Here is a 25,491-nt window from a genome sequence, read left to right on the forward strand (position 1 = left end):
TGTTTAGTACACATTAGTAAGTTTATACATTAGGATGTGCGGTGGAATGTACTCATCCAAACAGATAAATTGACTGTGGGTCTAATTTTGCCCTATTGAAGTCAATGAGAGTTTTGTCATTGTCTTCAGTAGAGCTGGAACATATGTGCATATTCATTATGCTTTAAGATATTGGGATGCCTAAGGAACAGACTGCAGAATAATACTGAAAATATTGTAATTACATTATATAAGCAATAGTATAGCCTAATCTGGAATACTGTTTGCCATACATGTCACTCTATCTCAAAAAAGGATGTTGCACAATTAGAAGCAGATAAGAGAATGGTGACAAGAATGACCGTGGTCATGGAAAGAATCTAATTTGAAGAGAGATTGGAATGTTTGGGCTGTTTATCTAAGAAAGGAGATGAATAAAAGGGAACCTGATAAAAGTATATAAAATAATGAATTGTCTAAAAAGGTAGATCAGAAGGTTCTGTTTTCCCTGTCTCATGACATAAGAACAAGGGGCTATTCAATTAAATTAAAAGGTGGAAAATTCAAAAATGATAAAAGGAAATAAACATTCTAAAATACAAGTAATTTATTAGGCCCAAAAGTTCTTAATATAAAACTATACAGCTCAACAAGGACAAAATCCAGCAAAGTAGTGAATGTTCTCATTTCTCATTGATATCAGTGATAGTTGAGGGTTCTCAGTGCTTTCCAGAAAGCATTCTGCACCTGGCAGGATTGACACTAAAATAACTACTTACACAGTAATTCAAACTGTTGTGGCTAGATACCACATAGGAGGTTTGTCATCCCACAAGATGTCCATCAGCCCTTACTGAGGAAATCATGGCTCAGGAAATCCTTTTAAATCCCGCCCCTACCTTACCCTCAAAAAAGTGTAATACATGCACTAATGTGCACTTCATCAAAAGACATTAAATGTCTCTGGATCTAAGGGAGGAAGGAAAATCCACCATGGAAAGGCACCCCAGTGAAAGCACTGAAGTGGTAACATCCCTACATTGAAAATAATATATTGCATATATGGGTTCTGTCTGTGGTTACATCACAACTGACGCAAGAAGCGAGATTGTCAATGGTTTAAGCCCCACATCTGATTCACTCTAAAATAACTATAATTTGCTGTGCACTGAACTCTTAAGTATTATTTTCCTTCATTGTCCACTTTTACCATGTTATAGTAAGTAGAACTATTATTAAGCTAATTGACTTACAACCAGGGAGAAATTACAATCTTTAGCACAGAAAATGAGAATGTGTATTAGAGCCAGTGGATCCGCTATTTCTTAATGTGGGCCTTGTGAATAGTTAGACTTTGGAACTACTGAAGCAGATATAAAAGTAAAGGCACTCAGGGTCAGATCCTCCAGTCCATTAACTGCTTTGTGCAATACGTGTAAGCTAGAATTTACCTATTACGCACAGCCAACATTGCCCCAGAAGGATCATTGAGATGCAGGTGCTTTCCAGAGCTCTCTGACGTGCATGGGGCAGTACACTTCCTTCTACACCCCTTTATGGAACACAGTCTGCTCTCTGCATGTTGATTCTACTCTACATGCTAGTCCCGCTCCACAGGGTGGTGTGGAGGAAGGCTGGGCTATAGCCTCACCTCTTCCCCATCCCTTCCTGCCCATTTTGGAATCCCTTGTGCTTCCAATAATGCTTATGGCAGCATTTCTGAGCTCCCATGAGTTTAGGAACAGAAATTCTTCTTGGACCCAAACTGGGAAACTGCAACAGAGGAGTGAAGTGACTTACCCAAGGTCACAGAAGTAATATATGATAAAGCTCAATATAAAACTCAGATTTCCTGACTCTGAGTCCAGTTCTTCATCCACTAGACCAGATACGTAATTGTATTATTTTAATAAATGTTCCAGGATTCTAGCAGGTTTTGTGGAGAAAATACATTCTACTGTGTACGTTAAATTAAACCAATTGGATCTATATCTTTACAAATAGACAAGTCTATGGCAGTTGTGAGACAATGCTGTACTACTTTTGCCACACAGCTCAAAAAGGAATGCCTCTTAACCAATTTAAAAATATATATATTCAAGTGTAGACTGCAATCTAATTCATTATTCTGTCATTTTGTGAGTCTAATAAAGCAAGAACAGCTGTTAGAGTCTCTGAGTACCTGAAACTGAACTCTTCTGAGAAATATGGAGACAATATCAGAACTGAAAACACAGTGTACACAATGCAAAATTAATTGGAAAATAGGTGGTCTGAGAGTTAGACGTATACTTGTGGCCTGTAAATATTTGTTCAATAGCTAAAATAACAGCAATATATTAAACGTGTACTGCATCTGCTTCTAGTACCTAACAGAGATAGACTAATTAATCATCAATCATATTTTTTGAAGTGCTGAATTTACTGTATTGAATTATAAACCCTTAATTCTGTCCTGGTATATTGGTGCACAACATATTACATGAATTTGAGGGCAAAATTGTGCCCATGACAAAAATATGTAAGTGAATGGTTTAACAATAAGAAAATGAGTCAATTAAAGTTGAATTGCTCAGTTAGTTTGCCTTAGTAAGTTTTAATATGACAGCAGTGCCTAATCCAGGAGAAATGTGTATCTATCAGCCTTTTCTCTTATGGCTAATCTGGTCCCATGTCCAAAATGTAAAAACAGTGACAACTTTGTTATACAGTTTTCTTGCTCTTTATTCCTGTGTTATTGCCACATCCAACAGTCCTGTGTGTAAGTAACTCCCACTGAAGTCAATGGGAGTTATTTGTGCATACATATTGCAGGAAGAATAGTGGGGCCTAAACTAGACCTATGCAAAATATTTATATCAAAATTTGAATATGCTCAAATTGAGATTGAGATTTGGTATGTTTTACAGTCCTGAGAGGAGGATGTTTGCACAGTAGGAAAATCCACAAACTCCACTCCAATATCCCTACACAAGCCAGCCAGACTCTCTCCTTCTCTCCCTATCAGTTATTCACAATAATTGAACAAGGCCCAGGACCCACCCTACTTATCATAGTAAACTTCTCCTCTATTCCAGTGTTCCTTGGTGTGGTCCCCTCTTCTTTCTGAAGGGAGAGGATGATTGAGGCAAGAAAATGGAAACAGGGAACAGAAGGATAAGGGCGTGCTCATACATACATCCTTAAAAACAACAACAGTGAGGGGTCCCCAAGGTTTGTTGAATGGAAAGCAGAATGCCATGTAGAAAGGGAACTCCTTTACTTTCTCAGAAAAACTCCTGCCTGTATGAATGTTGTGGAATCTCAACTAAGAATTTCCTCACTTTCTCATTGTTTATAGGTACAACAATTTTGTTTTTTATTGATATTTATTAAAATGTCTACTTTTTACTTTTTCTGGACGCATGGTATTTTTAGTGTTTTCATTTTATGTAAATTATTTGTCAAATATATATTGTTCTTGGCACATAAATTAGATCATTTCAGTTCATCTTTTTCTTGCATATGTCATTTAATAGTTGAGACCCAATCACAAGCTAAATGATCATTATTGACCTACAAGCTGTTGCACCCAGCTGGGAAGAACTGTTGTAACAAAGTCATTTCCATCACAATAAGCAATGCAGAAATGCATTCAAAAAAGATAAAAGCTATTATCTTTGGGATGCTTGTCCTATTTCCCTTCATTTCTTCAGCACCAACCAGAAGCCAAAAGGAACTTCTGATCAGGTATCTCGAGGGTTTGGAGGGAGAGAAGAACGGAGAGAGCACTTTTGCCACTCTTATTCTGTGGAGGAAAGAAAAGGAAGATGCTGACAAGAAGCTGAAAGGAGCTGATTATACAGCTACCCAGAGAGCTCTGTGAGGAAATAGAACAGAGGAGGGCACCTTTGCCACTGTGATTCAGAGAGGGATGGGAGCAAGAAAGGAGTTGCTGCGCAGAGGCCAGGTTTAGTCCAAAACTATCATTTTAAAGATTGTCTCTATTCAGTTTCAGTCCCCTTATGAAGGATATGAAATCCCATGGAGAGTGTGCAGTGAAGTGCAACCAAGATGATAGTTTCTTTATAATGCTAAGAAGGGTGAACCTGCTTGTATTGAAATACAGACAATGCTGAGATGCCATAAGAGTGCTTGAAGATAGAATAGACTAAAACGGAATATTTTCACTGCAGGACACAGACTAAAATGCAGGCAGGTTAGAGTAAAGAGGAATTCATTCAGAGCTGGTTCACTTTAAAGAAGGGGATGGAGAAATATATGAAGCTTCATTTATATTTCATGGGATTGCTCATAGGTACAAGAGTATTGGGGCAGGATAATAGCACAAATTATGTGAGTTGCTGGATTTAGCCTCCCTAAAACTCACATGCATTGCAGTTACGTCTCCCAGTTAGTGGTGTGGCTTTTTGAGAGAATAGATTTTATAACAACATATTTGCTAACAACACAGTAATTATTACCTAGGATGGAAAAATAAAGCATTCCTTTTTGTTAAAACTTGCTACAGTAGAGTTTGGGGCATTGTGGTAATGGGAAAAAATAATTCAACAGAATAAAACTCAACAAGAAAGAAAAAAAAAATAATCTGTGCCCAGGCATGAGACTGCATGCCCAGGAATAGAAGTCGGGGGCATAAGAAGCCTCCTTTGCCTTGGTTCTCCACATTGCCAGCGCCTTGCACAGATGTGTGGGAAGGCAGGAGTGGGAAATAGGCAGAGTCTTGGCTCTGCTCTGCAACGCGCCAGCCTGTGCAGTTGAGCCAGCTGAAGGGAAATGTAAGCTACCGAAAGGGCTGGTGTATATCGGGGGGGAGCAGGGACCAGATTGTGACTCTCAAAGTGGCCACAAGAGTGCTGTAGATCACCCTCGGAGAATTATTCCAATGTAGAAGAAAGTTCCCTGGCAGGTATAGAGTTGGCATTTCTGGCTCTAGTTCTCCTCTCCTCTCCTAGAACCCTCTGGTGCATGATGCAGATCAGGTTTATTCCCAGGGAAATGAGTGTTGCCAGAACACCGCTACACTCCAGCTATTCATGGTTGCCAGAATGGCCTACAGGGGCCTTTTGTAGATGGACATAGATTCAGTCTACCCACATGCTGATCTGACTTGTGCAGGGGGCTGCACTGACACTTAGCAAGCTCCAATGTAGGGGAGGGGCAATTGCCACCCCTTACTTCCAGTTCGGTGCAGCACTCAGGTCAGATAGATCTTTAGCCGTAGGTCACTAATTTTTCAATGTAGCACACAAGATGGAGTCATTATTTTACATTTTCACAAATACTTACGGGTAGGGCCCTACCAAATTCAATCATTTTGGTCAATTGCACGGTCAGAGGATTTAAAAAATCATAAATTTCATGATTTCAGTTATTTAAATCTGAAATTTCACCGCGTTGTAACTGTAGGGGTCCTGACCAGTGGTGAGCTGGAGCCGGTTCACACTGGTTCACGTGAACCGGTTATTAAATTTTGAAGCCGGTTTAGAACCAGTTGTTAAAGGGGTGGGCAAACGGTGGCCCGCGGGCCACATACAGCCAGCAGGACTGTCCTTTCTGAGCTCTCGGCTGGGGAAGCTCCCCTGAGAATTTTTACTCACCCAGCAGCACTCCAGGCCTTCAGCCGCGCTTCGGCAGCGGGTCCTTCACTCAGATTTCGCAGGGGGGAGAGCAGATTTGGTGGTCTATGACGCGTTTTTCATGGCTGTGAATTTGGTACGGCCCTACTTATGGGCCTTATTCAACAGTCAGTGGGACTGGCAATGACTTTAATAGCTGCTTGCATGAAGAATATCTATAAATGTGGAGGAAACTACTGTTTAAATTTTCCCTGACAGAAAATATCAGGTAATTTGTAATATGTTGGATTTAGTATAGAAGTAAAGAAGACACCTTCTGTCATATAAAGATGTCGTATACATCATGTATTTGGTAACAATAAATATGGCTTTCTGTTTTAGTTATCTGACTTTTAAACTTGTATTTGATCATCTCTCTTTTGTTGTAAATATTTACTCTCAAAGTTTATAGTGTAAGAATGGCAGCAAAACTCAAATTGACATCGCTATTGACATTTTTCCCCCTCATTGACAGTGCTTCATATATTGAAGATGATTTATTATGATCTATTCAGCCCATTTTTTTAACCTCCAGTCTATAACATTCTTAAAATTATAGTGATATTCCCTTCAGGGAAAGAATAATACATATTTTCCCTGAACTAGTAACCTTTTCAAGTTCTCTTCCTTTTTTCTGCCAGTGCATTGCTAAAGTTGTTGACAGGTAAGGAATTGCCAGGAGATGAACTGACATTATAAATGTCAGAGGTCAGTACAGGTGTAGGAAAGAAAGAAGCTGCCAAGAAAGCAAGCAGTATTTTTGTGGAAACATTCCAATTATATCTTTGTTGAGTACACCAGTCCTGTTTTTGGTCTGCTCATGCTTTCAGAACTAAAAATAATAAAGGACATTTGAAAAGGTTACACATTTGGCAAAACTATGTATTATGCCTTGCCTAAGGGAATATTGCCATCTATTTCAAAATGTTACTGTCCTAGCTTAAAAAGGAAATTGTATGCTAATAAATTATCTCTCAGTGTATCTCCTTATCCTTCTGAAGTAGCACAAAATGAAACCCCAGGCTTGAGTCATAAGGCAAGAGGTGTCACCAAGTGACACTTATTAAACAAATGTTCTGTGAAACAATACTTTCAATTATTGCAAATGTTGCATAATGTTCAGGTAGAATTACAAAACTAGAAATGCTAAGCTTTAAAAATGTTGTGTATCTGACAAAGCCACAGTACTTGAAAATACTTCGAGACCAAAACAATACAAAGTCAGCTTCTTACACTGTAGACCTCAAATTATCTCCCTCCTCCTCCCCTTTTGTTTCTTTAAGATTTGAATTCCTTCACACAAAGCAATAACATTAGTTTCTGAAGTGGTTTTTAAGTCATTCACAGGAAATGTCTTTTGTTAAAAGGAGGGCTAGTTGCAAGTTTCATTGTCAATAGAACAGAAATTAATCTACAAGCAGAATTAGAAGAGTTTTTGAAACACTTAAATTTCTCATAGAAGCAAGGCAGTAGAATGTGGCTTTGCACTGGTTTCTCAAAAAATAATGGGTGAGAATTTCACTCTTCTAAGGGGCATGGAATTAAAAGTTATTCTGTGAGTACAAGGCAGAATCAGTGAAAAATGATTTTTCATATTGTGAAAATGAAATATTTTGCAAATTGAGTTCTGATTTTGCATCCCTTACATGAATACTCCTAGCCCTAGCCTTTGTATGTCTGTATATTTATATTGTGCTCATCAACATGGTATTTGGGCTCTCAGTATTGTACCTCCTATTCATGAGTGCAACTCCTGTAGGCCTCAGTTGAGGAACTGCATCTGTGTATGGGCCTGATCTTGTCACCCTTTACCCACATGAGTAGTCTTTACTCAGACAGTCCCACAGGGGTGTCTCCTAAGGATGTGATCCTATAAGATGATGGGTGCTTTCTATGATAAATTCCTGTAGAATCTTGTGGACTAGAGCACCCTCTGTTCCTTCTGGGCTCTGAGAACACTACTGAGTCTAATGACCTCAGCTCAGAATACTCATCTGAGTAACAGCTGCATGATCAAGCCTTTGGAAAGCAAAATACAAGCAAATTCATCAGCTCTTAGGAAATCGAGCACAATTTTTCATTGCAAATATTTCATACAAAATTATTTTAAAATGTTTTTATTTTCTGCAAATTTTCTGATTCTCCCCTCCTCCCTCCCCATTTCAAATTTGACAGTGTGCTCATTGTTTGAGGAAATATCTCTAATAAGCAGTTGGACATTGTCAAAGGATTTACTACATTGAATAATTGTTTTTGAGAATTTAGCCCAGTTAATTAGGCTGTCTGCCCTCAAAGAGCTCACAATTTCCAAAACTATCGATCTCTTATTTTTACATAACACCATTGATATGGTAGGATGCTTTACAGGAACATAGGAAGATGAGTTCTCTACCTTAATAATGTACAGCTTAAATAATAACATTTGGATCACAGTATTTATAACACTAGAGGTCTGATATCCTGTTGTTCTCTAAGTACACTCTCTTCCTTTAAAATAGCATCCAGATTTTTTGTTTTTTTCTGGCCCCTGCTGCATGTATATTTCACATTAAGAAGAACATGTGTGTGCTATTTTTGCAATGCCGCTCCTGTGCCCATCTGCACTGCTATAATAAAGATGCTGTGAATATTATACCATTTAGTAAAAGTATGGACCACATTCTCATAGTGAGTAGTGCCATACTCCATAAATAATCCCTTTGATTTCAGTAAGTCCACCTGAGGAGAAAAATTCTGTTTAGTGAGACTGGTGGTAGACTCTCTTCCTATGTGAACAAAACCACTGGCAGTTCTAAATAGAAGTAGTGTTCAGAAACAAACTTCCTTTGGCTGCACTGCCATCTAGTAACACTGTCATAAATATAAAGGGAAGGGTAAACACCTTTAAAATCCCTCCTGGCCAGAGGAAAGATCCTTTCACCTGTAAAGGGTTAAGAAGCTTGGATAACCTCACTGGCATCTGACCACAATGACCAATGAGGAGACAAGATACTTTCAAAGCTGGAGGGGGGGAGAAACAAAGGATCTGGGTCTGTCTGGATGATGCTTTTTGCTGGGGACAGAACAGGAATGGAGTCTTAGAACTTAGTAAATAATCTAGCTAGATATGCGTTAGATTATGATTTCTTTAAATGGCTGAGAAAATAAGCTGTGCTGAATGGAATGAATATTCCTGTTTTTGTGTCTTTTTATAACTTAAGGTTTTGCCTAGAGGGATTCTCTATGTTTTGAATCTAATTACCCTGTAAGGTATTTACCATCCTGATTTTACAGAGGTGATTCTTTTTACTTCTTCTTCTGTTAAAATTCTTCTTTTAAGAAACTGAATGCTTTTTTCATTGTTCTTAAGATCCAAGGGTTTGGGTCTGTGGTCACCTATGCAAATTGGTGAGGATTTTTATCAAACCTTCCCCAGAAAAAGGGGGGTAAGATTTGGGAGGATTTTGGGGGCAAAGACATTTCCAAATGAACTCTTTCCCAGTAACCGGTGTTAGACGTTTGGTGGTGGCAGCTAAAGTCCAAGGGCAAAGGGTAAAATAGTTTGTACCTTGGGGAAGTTTTAACCTAAGCCGGTAAAAATAAGCTTAGGAGGTTTTCATGCAGGTCCCCACATCTGTACCCTAGCGTTCAGAGTGGGGAAGGAACCTTGACAGACACAATAAGAAAACATGTTTCAGAGTAGCAGCCATGTTAGTCTGTATCCGCAAAAAGAACAGGAGTACTTGTGGCACCTTAGAGACTAACAAATTTATTAGAGCATAAGCTTTCGTGGGCTACAGCCCACTTCATCGGATGCATAGCAAACGTACTTCATTTTATTTTATTTTTAAAGATCAGCATCTTCATGACCCATTTGTCCAACTATGGGAATGATCGCCTGGGGTTGTATACCTTTGTGAATCTAGCCAACTTTGTTCAGAGCTGGACCAACCTGAAACTGCAAACTCTGCCTCCAGTCCAGCTGGCTCACAAGTACTTTGAGCTCTTTCCTGAGCAGAAGGACCCTCTCTGGCAGGTAGGATTGTAAAAGAAGAGATGAACAGAGAATATTTTTGCCTTATTTGTTTGTGAAGAATTTTGTTTTAACTTCCCATCAAACAAAATGGTGATACTTAATAATTTCATAAATCACCTTATCTTAAAGATTAAGGTAATTGTTTTCTCCTGTCATTAACAGATTGTCTGAATGTGCATCTAAAAAGAGAGGACAATTTAAATACGTTAGGAATTTGTTTCTCATTTTATTGCTGACTGCACCTGATATTTACAAATTAAGTAAAGACTTTATTGTGTAATTCCTCCCATATCTTGGATTATTTTGTAACTAACAGGAATGAAGCCATTTAAACATAGTTTAAAAATAATTGATATTTTGCCATTATGAAAATTGTATCTCTTGCCATGTGCAGTAGCAGAGGAGTGTATCCTACTAACTGGAGAGAGGATTAATGCTCACTGGTGCCTAGACATTAATATGACTGGCATACTAGAAATAGATTAAAAAGTAATTCACAAAAAGGGTGGGAACTGGCCAAGGAAGAAATTTACCAATACTGGGCCTAATTTATTGATGGAATCAACTCCATTGATTTAATTATTCTTTACTTAAAAGTGAGCAAACTGAAAATATCAGGATGTGACTACCAGCTTATGCTGCAGTCTGCGTTGACCCTGGAACGGACACATATTCAGTGAATCACCTAATCGTTACACCACGGTCACTGAAGATACACAGAAACAACTGATGAAACTAGTGAACATGGCAGCACTGCTTGTACACAAAATCAGTGACAGTTCAGTTCTTCCAGTGGAATATTTTTCTTTAGTGTTGAACTAATCTTAAACTGCCCAAATATTGTCGAAAATTGTCTCTGAATATTCATTCTGACAAAAAAAAATTCACTTTCAGTGTGATCCTGCCCCTTTTTGGTTGGCTTACACAAATATTCCTCAGGACAAGCTTTATGAAAGCAACTATCCTCAAAAAGCACAATTTAAACTTAAACACGCAAATGTTTTCCAATAGCAGATTTTGAATTATATGCCTAATCATTAATTGTGAGTGTCAAATTTAAAATTTAATACTTTAATACACAGCTTGAAATTCACACTGCTGTTATTTAGTTAAATAAAACATCTAATCAGAGAAGAAAAACAATGCCTTGTGACTTATGTAACAACTGAGCATGAATTTCAAAAATTTGCAATGTACTGTACCTGAATGACCTGCAGATTTAGAATTATTTACTGAAAAAATCGCAAATAATTTTGAATAAAAGGTACTGACAGTGTTGCAGTTTGTTTGCATGCAATTCTTATGAATATAACTAAGTTTCTTACTTCTGCTTTAAAACATTTACACTAAATTGTAGCTGCCAGTATATACAGTGTTCCTATTCATTTTACAACAAATTATAATACCAGCATATTTGTTAGTTTTGCTGGCGTAATCAAGAAGATTCTTTTGTTTGTTTGCTTTTTAAAGCTGATTTCCCCTTCTTATCCGGTATATATTGCTAAGCCACAGAACTAAGACCGATCTACATACGCAAGCAGTATTGGGACTTCTCCTTTATTTAGTGACAGCATTAGGTGCCACCTCATGCCCATATATGAAACTGGTAGCAAAATGAACCCTGGAATGAAAGTCTTTTTGCATGCTATTACACACTTGCACATTTTTTTTACTTTGAAGAGTGTGATACGCTGAGCATGCACTCTTCATGCCAGTTGGAGATGCACAGAAAAGTCTGGATACCTACTTGTGAATGCAGAGGATCAAAACAAAGTTTTAAAGCTGTAATCAGCCACTCATTCATTTTAAAAACTGCAGCCTGTCTTAGGGTCGTAGCTGTTATATAAGAGTAAAAGAGAATGCATTGGCAATTAGAGAACCTCATTAGTGATTTAAGTACAATTCTATTTTTATGCAAGTGATCAAATTGCTCATTCTGAATGATTCTTACATCTAAAGTACAATGGATCAGATTCACCTTGGGCATAATTCCACTGAATTCAAGTACCAGGAATGATTTGTCTGTTTGTTTTGAAGCTTGGATGGATATATTCATAGAAGGAGATTACAGTGAAAACACTCTTTTGAATACAGTTGCTTGAACGTTCCCCTTTACACAGAGATGAATTCAGAGCACTGGTCTCTGGTACATTGTAGATCTGGAGTAAATCCATTTACACCACTGTAAGCGAGATCAGAATTTGTCACATAGCATATTAGTATCTATAATAAAGAAGCAGATAACATTTCCTACTACGATTTCTTATGAACCGATAGTTCCTGGAGATTTATGTATGTAGGGCAAAAACTGAACAAATATAATTACAAATAAAATTCTCAGATATTGCTTTTGTCCCACTTAGAATCCCTGTGATGACAAACGGCACAGAGATATCTGGTCTAAAGAAAAAACCTGTGATCGATTACCAAAATTCCTGGTTATAGGACCTCAGAAAACTGGTGAGAGTTTATTGCATTTTAATGAATCTGGTGATATGCAAATTCAAATTATTACAATAGAGAATTAGTTTTAATCGCTCAGAGCTTTGTATAAACCTTGATTATCTGATAGCACTTTTTATTTTCGGACATATCCAAGTTTAGTAAAATAATGTAAATGATAAAAGTAGATGTAGTGGAGAGTGTTAGATTTTTCATAGGGTTTAACTGAGAAATGATGTGATTAACACAGATAAACAGATCAAGTGGTGACTGAATGATTCACACGATTTTATCAGAGCTGAGGGAGGAAAGGACAGTAATTTTTCAAAACATATATACAGTCCCATGGCCCCCAAGCTTCAACCTGTCCTACAGGAAAAGTGTGTCAGCTCAGTGTTATTCAATGGAATTTACGCTGCAAGTCAGGAAATCCCTACAGGACAGGTAGAATTGTAAGGCTGCAGGACTTTATTCATTAAATTTATAGTTGCTTCTCTTTGTGATAAGAAAATGGAACATTTTTTATCTACTCCCTTCCATATGCCACCAACCACCTACTGTTAATATATCTAACGAGAGGGCTGGAATTTAAGTCAATCTTTTTTGTGACAACCTCAGCACAGATAGAATAATTTTTAAAAACATTAATAGGTGTATCATCAAAGTGATGCATCCTGTATTCAGTATTAATTGTACACATTTCTTTAAATGTTTTTGGTTAAGAATTATAGGACCAGGATTTCAGCTGGTGTAAATCAGCATAGAATCATTAAATTTAATGGAGCGATGCTGGTTTACACCAGGTGAGGATCTGACCCACAGAATATGTATGCTTTGTTAACCTATGGACTTTCATCCCATTTTCAGGTACCACAGCTTTGTATTTGTTCCTGATTATGCATCCTTCCATCATTAGTAACTCCCCCAGCCCAAAAACCTTTGAGGAGGTACAGTTCTTTAATAGAAATAACTACCACAGGGGGATTGATTGGTAAGATGGGTTATTAGTATAAATATAAAAGTTTATGTACTGTGTACAATACAAAAATGGCATTACACTTTGTAATGTGTGTCTACACATTTTGAAAATGACTACTACTGCAAAATGATATTTAAATGCACATAAATTATGGTAACCTCAGTCAAAAACACAGTAAATGCTTAAGATGTTTACTCTCTCTCTAATGCAGCATATAAAGAGATATCTGTTCTCAACTTGAGGCAATACTAAGTAATCTTAATGAAAATTACATGTATGTCTCAGGATTTTAATATACTTAGAATGTGCAAATAAGAGAAAAAGGAAAGCAATGTTTGTTTCTTAATTATATATCTCTTTAGGGGTGAGATTCTCGTACATTTCTCAGGCAGGTACTCTGTTTCCTATTTACACATGTTTTTGAAGCTATGACAATAAAAGTAATATTGTAAATTGAGTATAAGGTAGCATGATTAATATTTCAGGTTGAATACTAATTTCTAAAATACTGAAAAGAGAAATCTAATTAAAATTTCAGCTACAGGCAGTTTGTTCTTGGCTTTAAATGGAAAATAGAAATTTGTCAGTCAATTGGAGGGGAGAAATGCTTTTTAAAAGTATTTTCAAGGATCAGATAACGAGGAAAATGTTCAGCAGTAAGTAAGGTAGTAAATGGGGATAAGTGAAGAGAAAAGGCTCATCATCACTACCCTATTCCCCATGGTTTACCCAAGAAGTTACCAAAGTTCTTGACAAAGATACATTTGGTTGGTCTTGCTTTCAGAAAGTGCTTCAGAGTAAAATGTTCAAAGACCAGTAATACAGCTCATTAAGCAGGGAGCACCAATAAAAGATTCTTGATACTTAGTCTTCTTTCTTTACTCTCTGGTATCAGGGAAAAGTTATTGCATTAGACTTTGTATTCATCCATAAAATTAGTAGTGCAAAGACTGTTACATGTTCCAAGTGGAGAAAATGCACATACTATTTCTTTTAAGGTGTATGGTTTTCATAGAGTTATAATTGTTGCTGCAGATTCTTATTACAAAGTTCAGTGGGTCAGCATTCATTACTGACTGTGAGAAGTCAGTCTGATGGGTGGGAAATAGCTAACAGCTAACTGATAACATCTGCTGACTATCCACCAATCACACAGACTCTTAGCTATTTTTATGAAACGGCTTTTTATATTTATGTTAGGTGAAATTCACCCCCTTGCAGAGGGCCAACACAAGATCTGTGCAAAGGGGTAAATTTTAACCGTTACAGACAATCCACTCTAAAGAGGTTACTATATATAGTACTTTATATTGTTAACACAACAAGAGGTAAAAAGAAAAACACAAAGACCCAAATTTGTCAATTCTCTTTCCCCCCCAAAAAACCAGTAAAAACTGGTATGTTGGTTGTGGATAGTCAAGTCTAATGATAATATGACAGGTTGTTGGCAACTAACTAGAACCACATAACTGGGGGGGGGGAGGGAAGCTCAGAACTAAACAAACTAAAAAACAGCCTGCTTTGTTTCCACAAATCTGTGATACATAGAACAGTAATTCAGAGGTGCCTTCACCACTTGGAGGACTCTTGCCTGAAGAGGTAGTAAGATTTTCTTGCTAAGTTTTTAAGTAACATCTTCATGTTAACAAACTCTTGCCAGATTTGATAACAGGAACCCTGATTCTGAATATTATTTTCTTATGATATTCTGCTATGGTGTAACTGAAATGCCATCCTGTGCTGTAATAATAGGAATAATAAAGCAATTTTTTTATAAATAGCAGAGGGCCAAATTCAGAAGTTTTTATTTTTACTTTTACTTTACTATTGACTTTGAGAGTTTTGCCTGAGTAAGAAATGAGTGACTACTTCTGGAACTGGCCCACTAATTTAAAGAGGATAAATTATTTATTATACCTATAACACTTTCTTCTCACTACAAAAAACAAGGCCTTTTATTTTTGAATGTTTTTACTTGACAGTGACTGTGTCTGTTGTTTTTATGGATTATTCTCTAATATATTTAACATATGCACCCACCTTTCTTGCTTTAGTGTATCCAGGACTTTTGAGTAATTCTGAGGACAGTGTTCCTTTTCTAGGTATATGGATTTCTTCCCTGTACCATCCAATGTCACCACCGACTTTCTCTTTGAAAAAAGTGCCAACTACTTCCATTCTGAGGAAGCTCCCAAACGAGCAGCTTCCCTGATCCCTAAGGCCAAGATCATCACCATTCTCATCGACCCATCAGACCGGGCATACTCCTGGTATCAGGTAGGGACTTTGAAAAATACAGGCAGGTTCTAGTTGAATATGTATAAAACAGTTTTATCTGGGATCTTCTCAATATATTGTGATCAAATATACTGAAAACCAAAGGGGTTTGATCAGGTAAGCATTTATTTAAAAACCCGTTCATCACCCAACAATTACCTATGAGTACAGAAAAACCTTCCTGTACATATAAACTTGATAATCCACTCTTTTAAAATATATAAACACTGAAAGCCATATTTTTCAGAACTCTGGCTGTAATATATGATGCAAAAAAGTGCTTGCATAAATAATTGCATGTAAAGAACGTGCATTTACACAATTAATTGTGCATCTGAGTGCCAGGCATGTGAACAGTTGCCCAATTTGTGCTTCCAAATAAGAGGTATGTACATGCAATTACTCATGATCTCAGTTTTTTGCAGAATAAGGCCTGAATTTTGAGTAAGGTTAACTTTTTAAACATTTGTTAAACTGACCGTAGTGAAGAAATATATGTTGGGCCCTACCAAATTCACAGTCCATTTTGGTCAATTTCACTGTCATAGGATTTTGAAAATCATAAATTTCATGATTTCAGCTATTTAAATCTGAAGTTTCATGGTGTTTTAATTGAAAGAATCCTGATCCAAAAAGGAGTTGTGGGGAGGTCACAAGGCTATTGTATGGGAGGTTGCAGTACTGCTACCCTTATTTCTGCGCTGCTGGTGGTGGCAGCGCTGCCTTCAGAGCTAGGCAGCTGGAGAGCGGTGACTGCTGGCCGGAAGACCAGCTCTGAAGACAGAACTGCTGCCAGCAGCAGCGCAGAAAATAAGGAGGGCATGGCATGGTGCTGCCACCCTTACTTCTGTGCTGCTGCCTGCAGAGCTGAGCTCTCAGTCAGCAACCGCTACTCTCTGGCCTCACAGCTCTGAAGGCAGCAGAAGAGAAGTAAGGGTGGCATGGTATGGTATTGCCACCTTTCCTTCTGTGCTGCTGCTGGTGGGGTGCTGCCTTCAAAGCTGGGCACCTGGCCAACAGCTTCCATGCTCCAACTGCCCAGCTCTAAAGGCAGCGCAGAAGTAAGGGTGGCAATACCGTGACCCCCCTAAAATAACCTTGTGACCCCCCTGCAATTCACTTTTGGGTCAGGACCCCCAATTTTATAAATGTTGGTCTCTCCCATGAAATCTGTATAGTATAAGGCAGTGTTTCCCAAACTTGGGCGCGGGCCGAGGGACTTACTGGCCGCCACTTCCCGCAGCCCCCGTTGGCCGGGCACAGTGAACTGCGGCCAGTGGGAACCACGATCAGCCGAACCTGCAGATGCAACAGGTAAACAAACCAGGCTGGCCCACCAGGGGCTTTTCCTGCACAAGCAGCGTCCCAAGTTTGGGAAACACTGGTATAAGGTAAAACACACAAACGATCAGATTTCATGCTCCGTGATGCATTTTTCATGGCCATGAATTTGGTAGGGCCCTAAACACGTGGTAACAAATGGGCGTACATTGTAGCCAAATTGATATACTCATCAGGCTTGAATGCATAACAGTTGTACATCTCAGACCAATAAAGAAATTAAAACACAAACAGACTCAGAACCATTTCATCATCCACTGGAAAAAATTACTTAAGTAGCAGTTGAAATAAAACTTGCAACTTAAATCCAATATCAGTACCAAATATTTCTTTTAGTTACACACAATAAAGCTTAGTACTGTATTTTACCTCAGAGTTCAGTCAATACTACTGAAGTACCATTCTTGCTACCATTCTCTTTGGCATCATAACAAACAAGCAAGCCAGGTTAATGTTGAAGGGGAACTTTGAATATCTTAAATTCAAATAAAGAAAAGGAGTACTTGTGGCACCTTAGAGACTAACAAATTTATTTGAGCATAAGCTTTCATGAGCTATAGCTCACTTCATCGGATGCATTCAGTGGAAAATACAGTGGGGAGATTTATATACATAGAGAACATGAAACAATGGGTGTTACCATACACACTGTAACGAGAGTGATCAGGTAAGGTGAACTATTACCAGCAGGAGAGCGGGGGGGGAGGGGGGGAACCTTCTGTAGTGATAATCAAGGTGTGCTATTTCCAGCAGTTGACAAGAACATCTGAGGAACAGTGGGGGGTGGGGAGGGGAAATAAACATGGGGAAATAGTTTTACTTTGTGTAATGACACATCCACTCCCAGTCTTTATTCAAGCCTAAATTAATTGTATCCAGTTTGCAAATTAATTCCAATTCAGCAGTCTCTCATTGGAGTCTGTTTCTGAAGTTTTTTTGTTGAAGAATAGCCACTCTCCGGTCTGTAATCGAGTGACCAAAGAGATTGAAGTGTTCTCCGAATGGTTTTTGAATGTTATAATTCTTGACGTCTGATTGACTCTTGACTCTTGATGTGTCCATATATTCTTTTACGTAGAGACTGTCCAGTTTGACCAATGTACATGGCAGTGGGGCATTGCTGGCACATGATGGTATATATCACATTGGTAGATGTGCAGGTGAACGAGCCTCTGATAGTGTGGCTGATATGATTAGGCCCTATGATGGTGTCCCCTGAATAGATATGTGGACACAGTTGGCAATGGGCTTTGTTGCAAGGATGGGTTCGTGGTTCTGTTGTGTGGTGTTTGGTTGTTGGTGAGTATTTGCTTCAGGTTGGGAGGCTGTCTTTAAGCAAGGATTGGCCTGTCTCCCACTGTGAGAGTGATGGGCTTGCTTTACTAATAATAATAACAGTAGCACCCTATGGACAAAATTTCTTTCTTAGTAAAACACAACATCTTGTTGTAAGTTATTCAGCAACTACTACTTGCATATTCCATCATGCAAGTTTGTACCTCATTTTTTGATCCATGAAATAGTAAATACAATTATTTTATATGTCTTTTATCTATAAGTATTTCTATAATGCCTATCACTATGCCATCTAGTTACATACATGGGGTATTTGAAACAGTGGGATCTGTCCAGAATGGACCAACACCTGTCCACCCTCTTCTTAATTGTTGGCTCTTATTTCAAAAAGTCCCTTTCTTCTGGTCTTCTGACTACAATAGGAATTTGACAAAACAAGGAATAAGTAGAAACTGAATAAGGACCTCAGGATCTATATTATATATAATATTTTATTTTATGGATTTTTTGTTGTTCCTATAAGTAGAAGTTATCTATCTGATCACCATCAGTGAGAGCTTTGCTGGAGTAAGGTCTGAATGTAAACCATGTAAGGACTTCAAGATTTGGCCACATAAGTAGAGGTTTACCATATTTGAGTTTGTTATCCTGGGTTTGTTTGTACATAAGCTGCCATTTCATTAAATGAAAATGTGTTCTAGTTTGCTATTGCTAATACTAGTCAGATCTTTTGATAGTTAATAGTGGTGTTATTCTGACCTTCTTAGCAATTTATCTAATATAGACCAAGGCTTCTTAACTGAAATTCACTTCTAATGTAATTTAATCAGTCAACAGGTCCTTAGATCATTGCCCACATATATTCTGTCCCATTTCTGTGACTCTGAACTCCGGTGTCCATGATGTTCTTTTAACTTACCTTTCTTTTACAGCATCAGAGATCTCATGAAGACCCTGCAGCTCTAAAATTTAGCTTCTATCAGGTGATCACAGCTGGACCTCGAGCCCCATCAGAGCTTAGAGCTCTACAGAAGAGATGTCTAGTACCTGGATGGTATGCCACCCATATAGAAAGATGGCTAACTTATTTCCCAACTTACCAGGTGAATACAGTGTAACATTGTGTCTTATTTCATATGTATTTGATATCTTAGATTATTCACTTTTTCTGAAGTCTTCATTACTGATTATTACTATTCATGAATATATGTGTGTGTGTGTGTGTGTGTGTGTGGTTTGGGGCACTGATTATCCAAAACCATGTTCTGATTGGTTGGTGGGGCCTTCTGGTGATGTCACAGCCATGCACTAACTCCTGGTATTGCACAACTGGGACTTCACCAACAAAAAGCAACAGGAACAGCAACTGAGGAAACTTCAGCACTGCTGCTCCTTGCACCTCTCTTGCACATTGAACTGCCTTTAACACTGAGTTGTTTTCTTGTTTTTTGTTTTAATCTTGTCACTTTCTGGGACTCTACTGGCTGTATTGGTGAATCTGTCAGAAAGCACAATAGGAAACCCAGTGCTTCAGAGTGCATCAGGCATCAGCCATGTGATACCCCATCAAGGCTTCCAGCAAAAAGCATTGATGGGAAATCTAGTATATCATGATAAATTGCTGGGATGTGCTGTGTAATGCTCCTGCACTGTGCAGCATCATAGCCTTGGCCAGCGTTGTGAAATATCAATGCATTACCCACTCCTGATGGGAGCGGAGGAGATTTAGTGCACTGAACGCTGTGAAGACTTGATGATATAGAGGCTTGAGTGTCTGGAACTGGGTATGATACTGTCATAAATATAAAGGGAAGGGTAAACACTTTTAAAATCCCTCCTGGCCAGAGGAATAACCCTTTCACCTGTAAAGGGTTAAGAAGCTAAGATAACCTTGCTGGCACCTGACCACAATGACCAATGAGGAGACAAGATACTTTCAAAGCTGGAGGGGAGAAGAAACAATAAGGATCTGGGTCTGTCTGGGTGATGCTTTTTGCCGGGGACAGAACAGGAATAGAGTCTTAGAACTTAGTAAGTAATCTAGCTAGATATGCGTTAGATTATGATTTCTTTAAATGGCTGAGAAAATAGGCTGTGCTGAATGGAATGGATATTCCTGTTTTTGTGTCTTTTTGTAACTTAAGGTTTTGCCTAGAGGGATTCTCTGTGTTTTGAATCTAATTACCCTGTAAGGTATTTACCATCCTGATTTTACAGAGGTGATTCTTTTTACTTTTTTTTTCTATTAAAATTCTTCTTTTAAGAAACTGAATGCTTTTTCATTGTTCTTAAGGTAATTGGTGAGGATTTTTATCAAACCTTCCCCAGGAAAGGGGGTGTAAGATTTGGGAGGATTTTGGGGGCAAAGACGTTTCCAAACGGACTCGTTCCCAGTAACCGGTGTTAGACATTTGGTGGTGGCAGCGAAAGTCCAAGGGCAAAAGGTAAAATAGTTTGTACCTTGGGGAAGTTTTAACCTAAGTAGGTAAAAGTAAGTTTAGGAGGTTTTCATGCAGGTCCCCACATCTGTACCCTAGAGTTCAGAGTGGGGTAGGAACCTTGACATGAACAAACTATTTTACCTTTTGCCCAAGGGTAGGGGCAAAGGCTAAACTGGGACAAGGAGCCAAAGGTGAGAAACTAGGATAAGAAACTGAATGGGGGGACCAGGATGGGTCATGGAGGAACTGGGGTGGGAGACTGTGGCAGACTGGAGGGGCAAGCCACAGAAGAGTTCAGGCATGCAGAAAACCGGCAGAAAATGTTGCTAGTAGAGTATACTTCCCTCAGAATCTGGTATAGAATATAGGACTCCTGGTTGCCTGTCTGTACAAACACTTTGCGTGCAGCAAGCTGGGTTTTAAATCTTACCCCACATTAGCCTGCCATGCACTGTGTGTCCATGTGGACCTTGCTGCCTCTCACTTAAAGTCTCCTAGTGCACTGTGATCTCCTGTTTCAAAACAGGGTAGAACAAATTGCACTAGGGAACTTCTAGTACCCAGCAGCAAGGTCCACATGGACATTTAGTGTGCAGCTGGCTAATGCACGAGGTAAATTTACAGCCCAGCTTGCAGTAAGTTAAGTTTTTGTTTAGAGAAGCCCCAAGGCTTAGCATTCCTCAGCTGTCCGCATATAGCTTTGAAACCCACTCACAAAATGTGTGCCTCTTATCCTTTTAGAGATGCCCATGTGGAGGATGTAGCACAACCTGCTACTACTATCAGTGTTAGCTCAAGTGGCAGAGGTCTGTGATGTGGATCTTAAGGTTCTAACCATACTGATGAAGCCTGTGGGAGTCAGTATGGTTCTACATTGTGGAATTTCTGTTTTTCAGTTTGCTTTTTTAAAAATCTAGGAAATTATATACAAAAATACTACAATAAAAGAACCTTAGGGTTGCAAGTCTAGCACTCACAAGTTAGGAAATGCCAGAATTAAATTTGACCATGCAACTAATTCAGTACCCTGTGCATAGGAATTACGATACAATCTTTAATTATATGAACACATGCTATTTTTTCCACAGAACCGCTGCCTCACTCAGTCCATTCACTCACCAGTCATCCACCCCTAAACCACTCCCTAGTCCCAGTTCATTCAGCCATTTCCACTAAATCTAAAAGCAAGTTATGATCAGAAGTAGAGAGCAGCAGGAAGGTAGGAGAAACCTGCTTTATGTGCAACAAGCTCTACTTCACACATGATGGCAACCTCTGATGGGGGAAAAACGGTCTCAGAAGAGTTGTTAGTGAACCAGCTCTGCGGTCACAAAAAGCAGCTTTTCCACGGGGAAAACAGCTGGTTGTCCAACAGCCAATCTGGACTTTAAGATTAGGCATCTCCTATCCACTGTGCACTATAGCGGCCTCAGCTCCCACTGTTCAGTCATGATGGATCTTGGGCACAAGAAGAAACTAGTGTGTGGGAAAGGATCAGAGAGCTGAGTGCTTTCTTCAGCAGTGACAATAACTTTCAAGGAATTGGTTGATACTCTGAAAAAAGAGCACACATATGTCTCAGAATATCTTCCTCTCATTTTATATGTGAGGGTGGCCAGGGTGTTGCAGCTTATTTTTTCCAGATATATTAGCTTGCAGTTTGCCAGGATGAATCTCATTTAATTTCCTGCCGATATTTGTAATCTCACTAAGTCCTTCAGCATTATTTCGCTGTCCTCGATGGTGCTCACAACAGTTTCCAATCTCATTTAATTTTAGAATTAATTAGTGTGCCATTTACCCTTCTCCCAGATCATTAATGACAATGATAAATAAGACCGGACCTGTTACCATTCCCTGGGGCATCTCTTTTCCTCTTAATGAATGAGCATGACATAGGTGAAAGTTTTAGTTTGAAGCTTGAAATATGATGAATTTTAAATACAGTATTATTTTATTTTTGCAGTTGCTAATTATTGATGGACAGCAGCTGAGAACTGACCCAGCTACTGTGATGGATGAAGTGCAGAAGTTTCTGGGAGTCTTGCCTCATTATAATTACTCTGAAGCTCTAACGTGAGTTATTCATAATTAATGTCATGGAATATTAGCCATGGAGAGATTTTAAAAGGAAATAATTGTGCAACTGTAGTTTTGTATAGAATCTGAAAAGAATGGGTTGCAATATTCCTTGTAAATTATAATTTGCTGTTATTCATTGAATTTTTGCACTTTAAATGTATATGTGTGTGAATGCGCGCTCAGAACTTCTGAGACAAACCTCAGCACCTTGCAAGATTAGGTTGATGAGACATTTGTTGGCTGTAACAAAATGGGGTTGGTTCTATAAGCAAAATCAATACAAATTAATAGCTACTAATATTCCTCTGAGTAGTTTTGCATGCAAGCCGTATCACTAATGCTAGTATGGGCAACAATATGTATTTTTCAATGTCTTTACCCTCTTTAATTTCCATGGAAAAATCTGGACTTGTTTATGTGCTGATTAGACATAAAAAGTAATTTTTTCTTTCTTGCACGCTTTCAAACTGCTGTCCAAGTAATCGTTAACAACATGTGGAAAGAATGCAACTCAGAAGGATTATATTTTCTGTGAATTATGAATTGAGCCAGGCATTAAATATGGTGTTTAAATATTACAGAGATGGACACCTGACATATAAAACAAGTAGTGGTTTGTGAAAATTGTGTTTGGATTTTGGATAGATGAAAGAGAGAGACGCCTTTGCATCTTTTTCCTTGGCAGCAAAAGATTCACCATGCGTAAACAGAATGGACAGAAACTGGTTTTCCTTTACATTCAATTGCAGGAGACTCAACAATATCAGTGTCAGGAATGTAAAATCCACTCTCTGTATAATGTACACAAATCCTTTGGATTCAGACATATAGATTTACTTTGCCCTTAAAATAAGATTGAGAACCTTAGGCTGTTCTTTCGAATGTGAGCCCATTGTCTGTTTTTATAAGAAGCTCTCAGAAAAAAAATCCTTTCCTTTCCTAGACATTTCTCTATTTAACGCTTTGAGACAGTTGTGCTCTATTCCTTTTTGTGGAGTATATAGCAAAACAGATTTTATCTTTCATGAGATAAAGTCAAGTGTATTGTAAAGACATAATGGACCCAATTCATCCCTGGAAGTACTCTATTGAAAGCTCCGTTTCTTTGTACACCAAAGGTCTTGGCCTGGATGCTCTGAATTATTATTCTGCATCTAATTCTGCAGCAGGCTTTTCCTTCTTGTCTACCCTTGAACACAGATAATGTTCATTTAGCATAACGTAGATTCAGGCAACTTTTTCCATTACTTTGACCCCTGGTATAGCTCTATTCATCCTGGTATAGCTCTATTTAAATCTAAATCAGTTTAGTTATACCAGTAATGAATTTGGCCCTCTGTGTCATTTGGTAATTGATAAATATGGTAGAAAATTCCCATCTACTTGTACCTGCAAAATTGCAGTAGTGTAATATGAAATAAAAATATAGGTTCTTTATCCAATGAACTCAAAGCATTTTACATTCTTTAATTAATCTTCACAGATCCATTTGAGGTTGGTAAATATTATGGTGCCCAGTTTATAGAGGGTTAGATGGAAGCACTTAGAATTGAATGGTCGACTAGTAATTGTACTCTGTCGTAATGGGCATTGTATAAAAATCTGTATTAAAAACAAACATTTGCCTAATGGCACACAGTCAGTGACAAAGCCAGAAGAAGAACCCAGGAGTGCTGGTTGCCAGTCTCCTGCTCCATCCATTAGATCACACTAGCATATATTTTCTAGCTGTAGTTTGAGGTTGATGAATTTATCCTTAAAACAAGCTGGCTGGCAATATTGGTATTTCTATCAAACAATTCAATGTCTTGAGCATACTGCACCATTGATACTTCTACAAATGCTGTCCCACAGATTAAGTTACAAATGTCTCTATTCTTTAGGGTAGACCCAACTTACGATTTCCCCACACCGGGCAGCTCCACATCCCATGATTGTGGATAGTGGGTTCCTTCCATCCATATGCACTGAACTGACCATCTCCAGGAACAGTCAAGGTGGTGCACAGCCATTTTATGCAGCAATTGAAGGCAACTGTACCCCTTACGGATACATAAACTGAGCCAAAGATTTGTCCCTAAGTCTTAAAATGAGGGGGGGTTTTTGTTGGCAGACTGTAGTTTTAACTGTGCAGATTTTTAACTGTGCAGATATACTCTGGTTTCTGCGTGGTCAAATGGAAATTTAACAAAAAAGATTTCATAAAATGAATAATACTTCAGTAATCCACATACCTTGGATAATTTAAAGGCACTTTGTGTCATGATGTACATGGGATCCACAATAATTGCTCACTTCTGGAAATTTGACTCCGATGAATCTTTGTCAATACTTATTGCATATAGTTTCTTATGCAATCAAAACAGGTGTTACCTGTGTCCATGCTACTGCCAAAGCTGTGCCCTTGATCAGTCATGTACAACTCCCATTGACATCAAATAAATGGATTGAAGGCATGATATGGCCCTTGAAATGTGCTCTAAAATACATAACCAGTTCAACCTTGTCCAGATACAGCTCCATTGACATTATTTATTAGTATTGTTTGATTTGATCTATAAAAGACAGAAAGCACCTATCCAGATCTCTAGCTCAAACGTAGTTCATGTCTGTATACAAACATGTATATTTTGTTCTGGCTTGGTGAATATACTGGCTGGCTGCATAGAGAAGTCATGTCAAAATAAGCATGTGCATATAATGGTGATGCAAAGAGCTCTTAAGATGTGCTTATCTATGCTGTGAATCACTCATGATGCTGGTAAAGAGGAGAGAGGAGTCTAAGAAACCCGTTCTGCTCCCAGTGGGAGTTTTGACGCTGACATTGATGGAAGCAAGATAAAGTCCATATACCTTGTGAATTAAAAATAAGGCCTTTTAATGTTAACATTACTGTACAGACAAAGCCCCTGATAATGTCATTGTGGAATACCACTTGTGAAGTACATCATCACACCTTTAATCCATTGCTAGACTGACACTGGTGTAATTTCAAAAGCCTGAGAAAATATACTGTGGCGG

General features: G+C 38.4%; 1 protein-coding gene across 5 annotated transcripts in view; it reads left to right on the forward strand.

Moving 5' to 3' along the window:
- The window catches only part of LOC119854944 (bifunctional heparan sulfate N-deacetylase/N-sulfotransferase 3), a 128,072-nt gene that overhangs the window by 96,313 nt on the left and 6,268 nt on the right, over positions 1–25,491 (forward strand). For all 5 annotated transcript variants that reach the window (XM_043513288.1, XM_043513289.1, XM_043513286.1 and 2 more), the window contains 6 exons: positions 9,430–9,612; positions 11,976–12,072; positions 12,922–13,045; positions 15,136–15,310; positions 18,880–19,050; positions 22,355–22,464. In XM_043513288.1, coding sequence (XP_043369223.1) covers positions 9,430–9,612; positions 11,976–12,072; positions 12,922–13,045; positions 15,136–15,310; positions 18,880–19,050; positions 22,355–22,464 — 860 coding nt within the window. The remainder of the gene's footprint in view (positions 1–9,429; positions 9,613–11,975; positions 12,073–12,921; positions 13,046–15,135; positions 15,311–18,879; positions 19,051–22,354; positions 22,465–25,491) is intronic.

Source organism: Dermochelys coriacea, chromosome 4, assembly GCF_009764565.3.
Source record: "Dermochelys coriacea isolate rDerCor1 chromosome 4, rDerCor1.pri.v4, whole genome shotgun sequence".
NCBI lineage: Eukaryota > Metazoa > Chordata > Testudines > Dermochelyidae > Dermochelys > Dermochelys coriacea.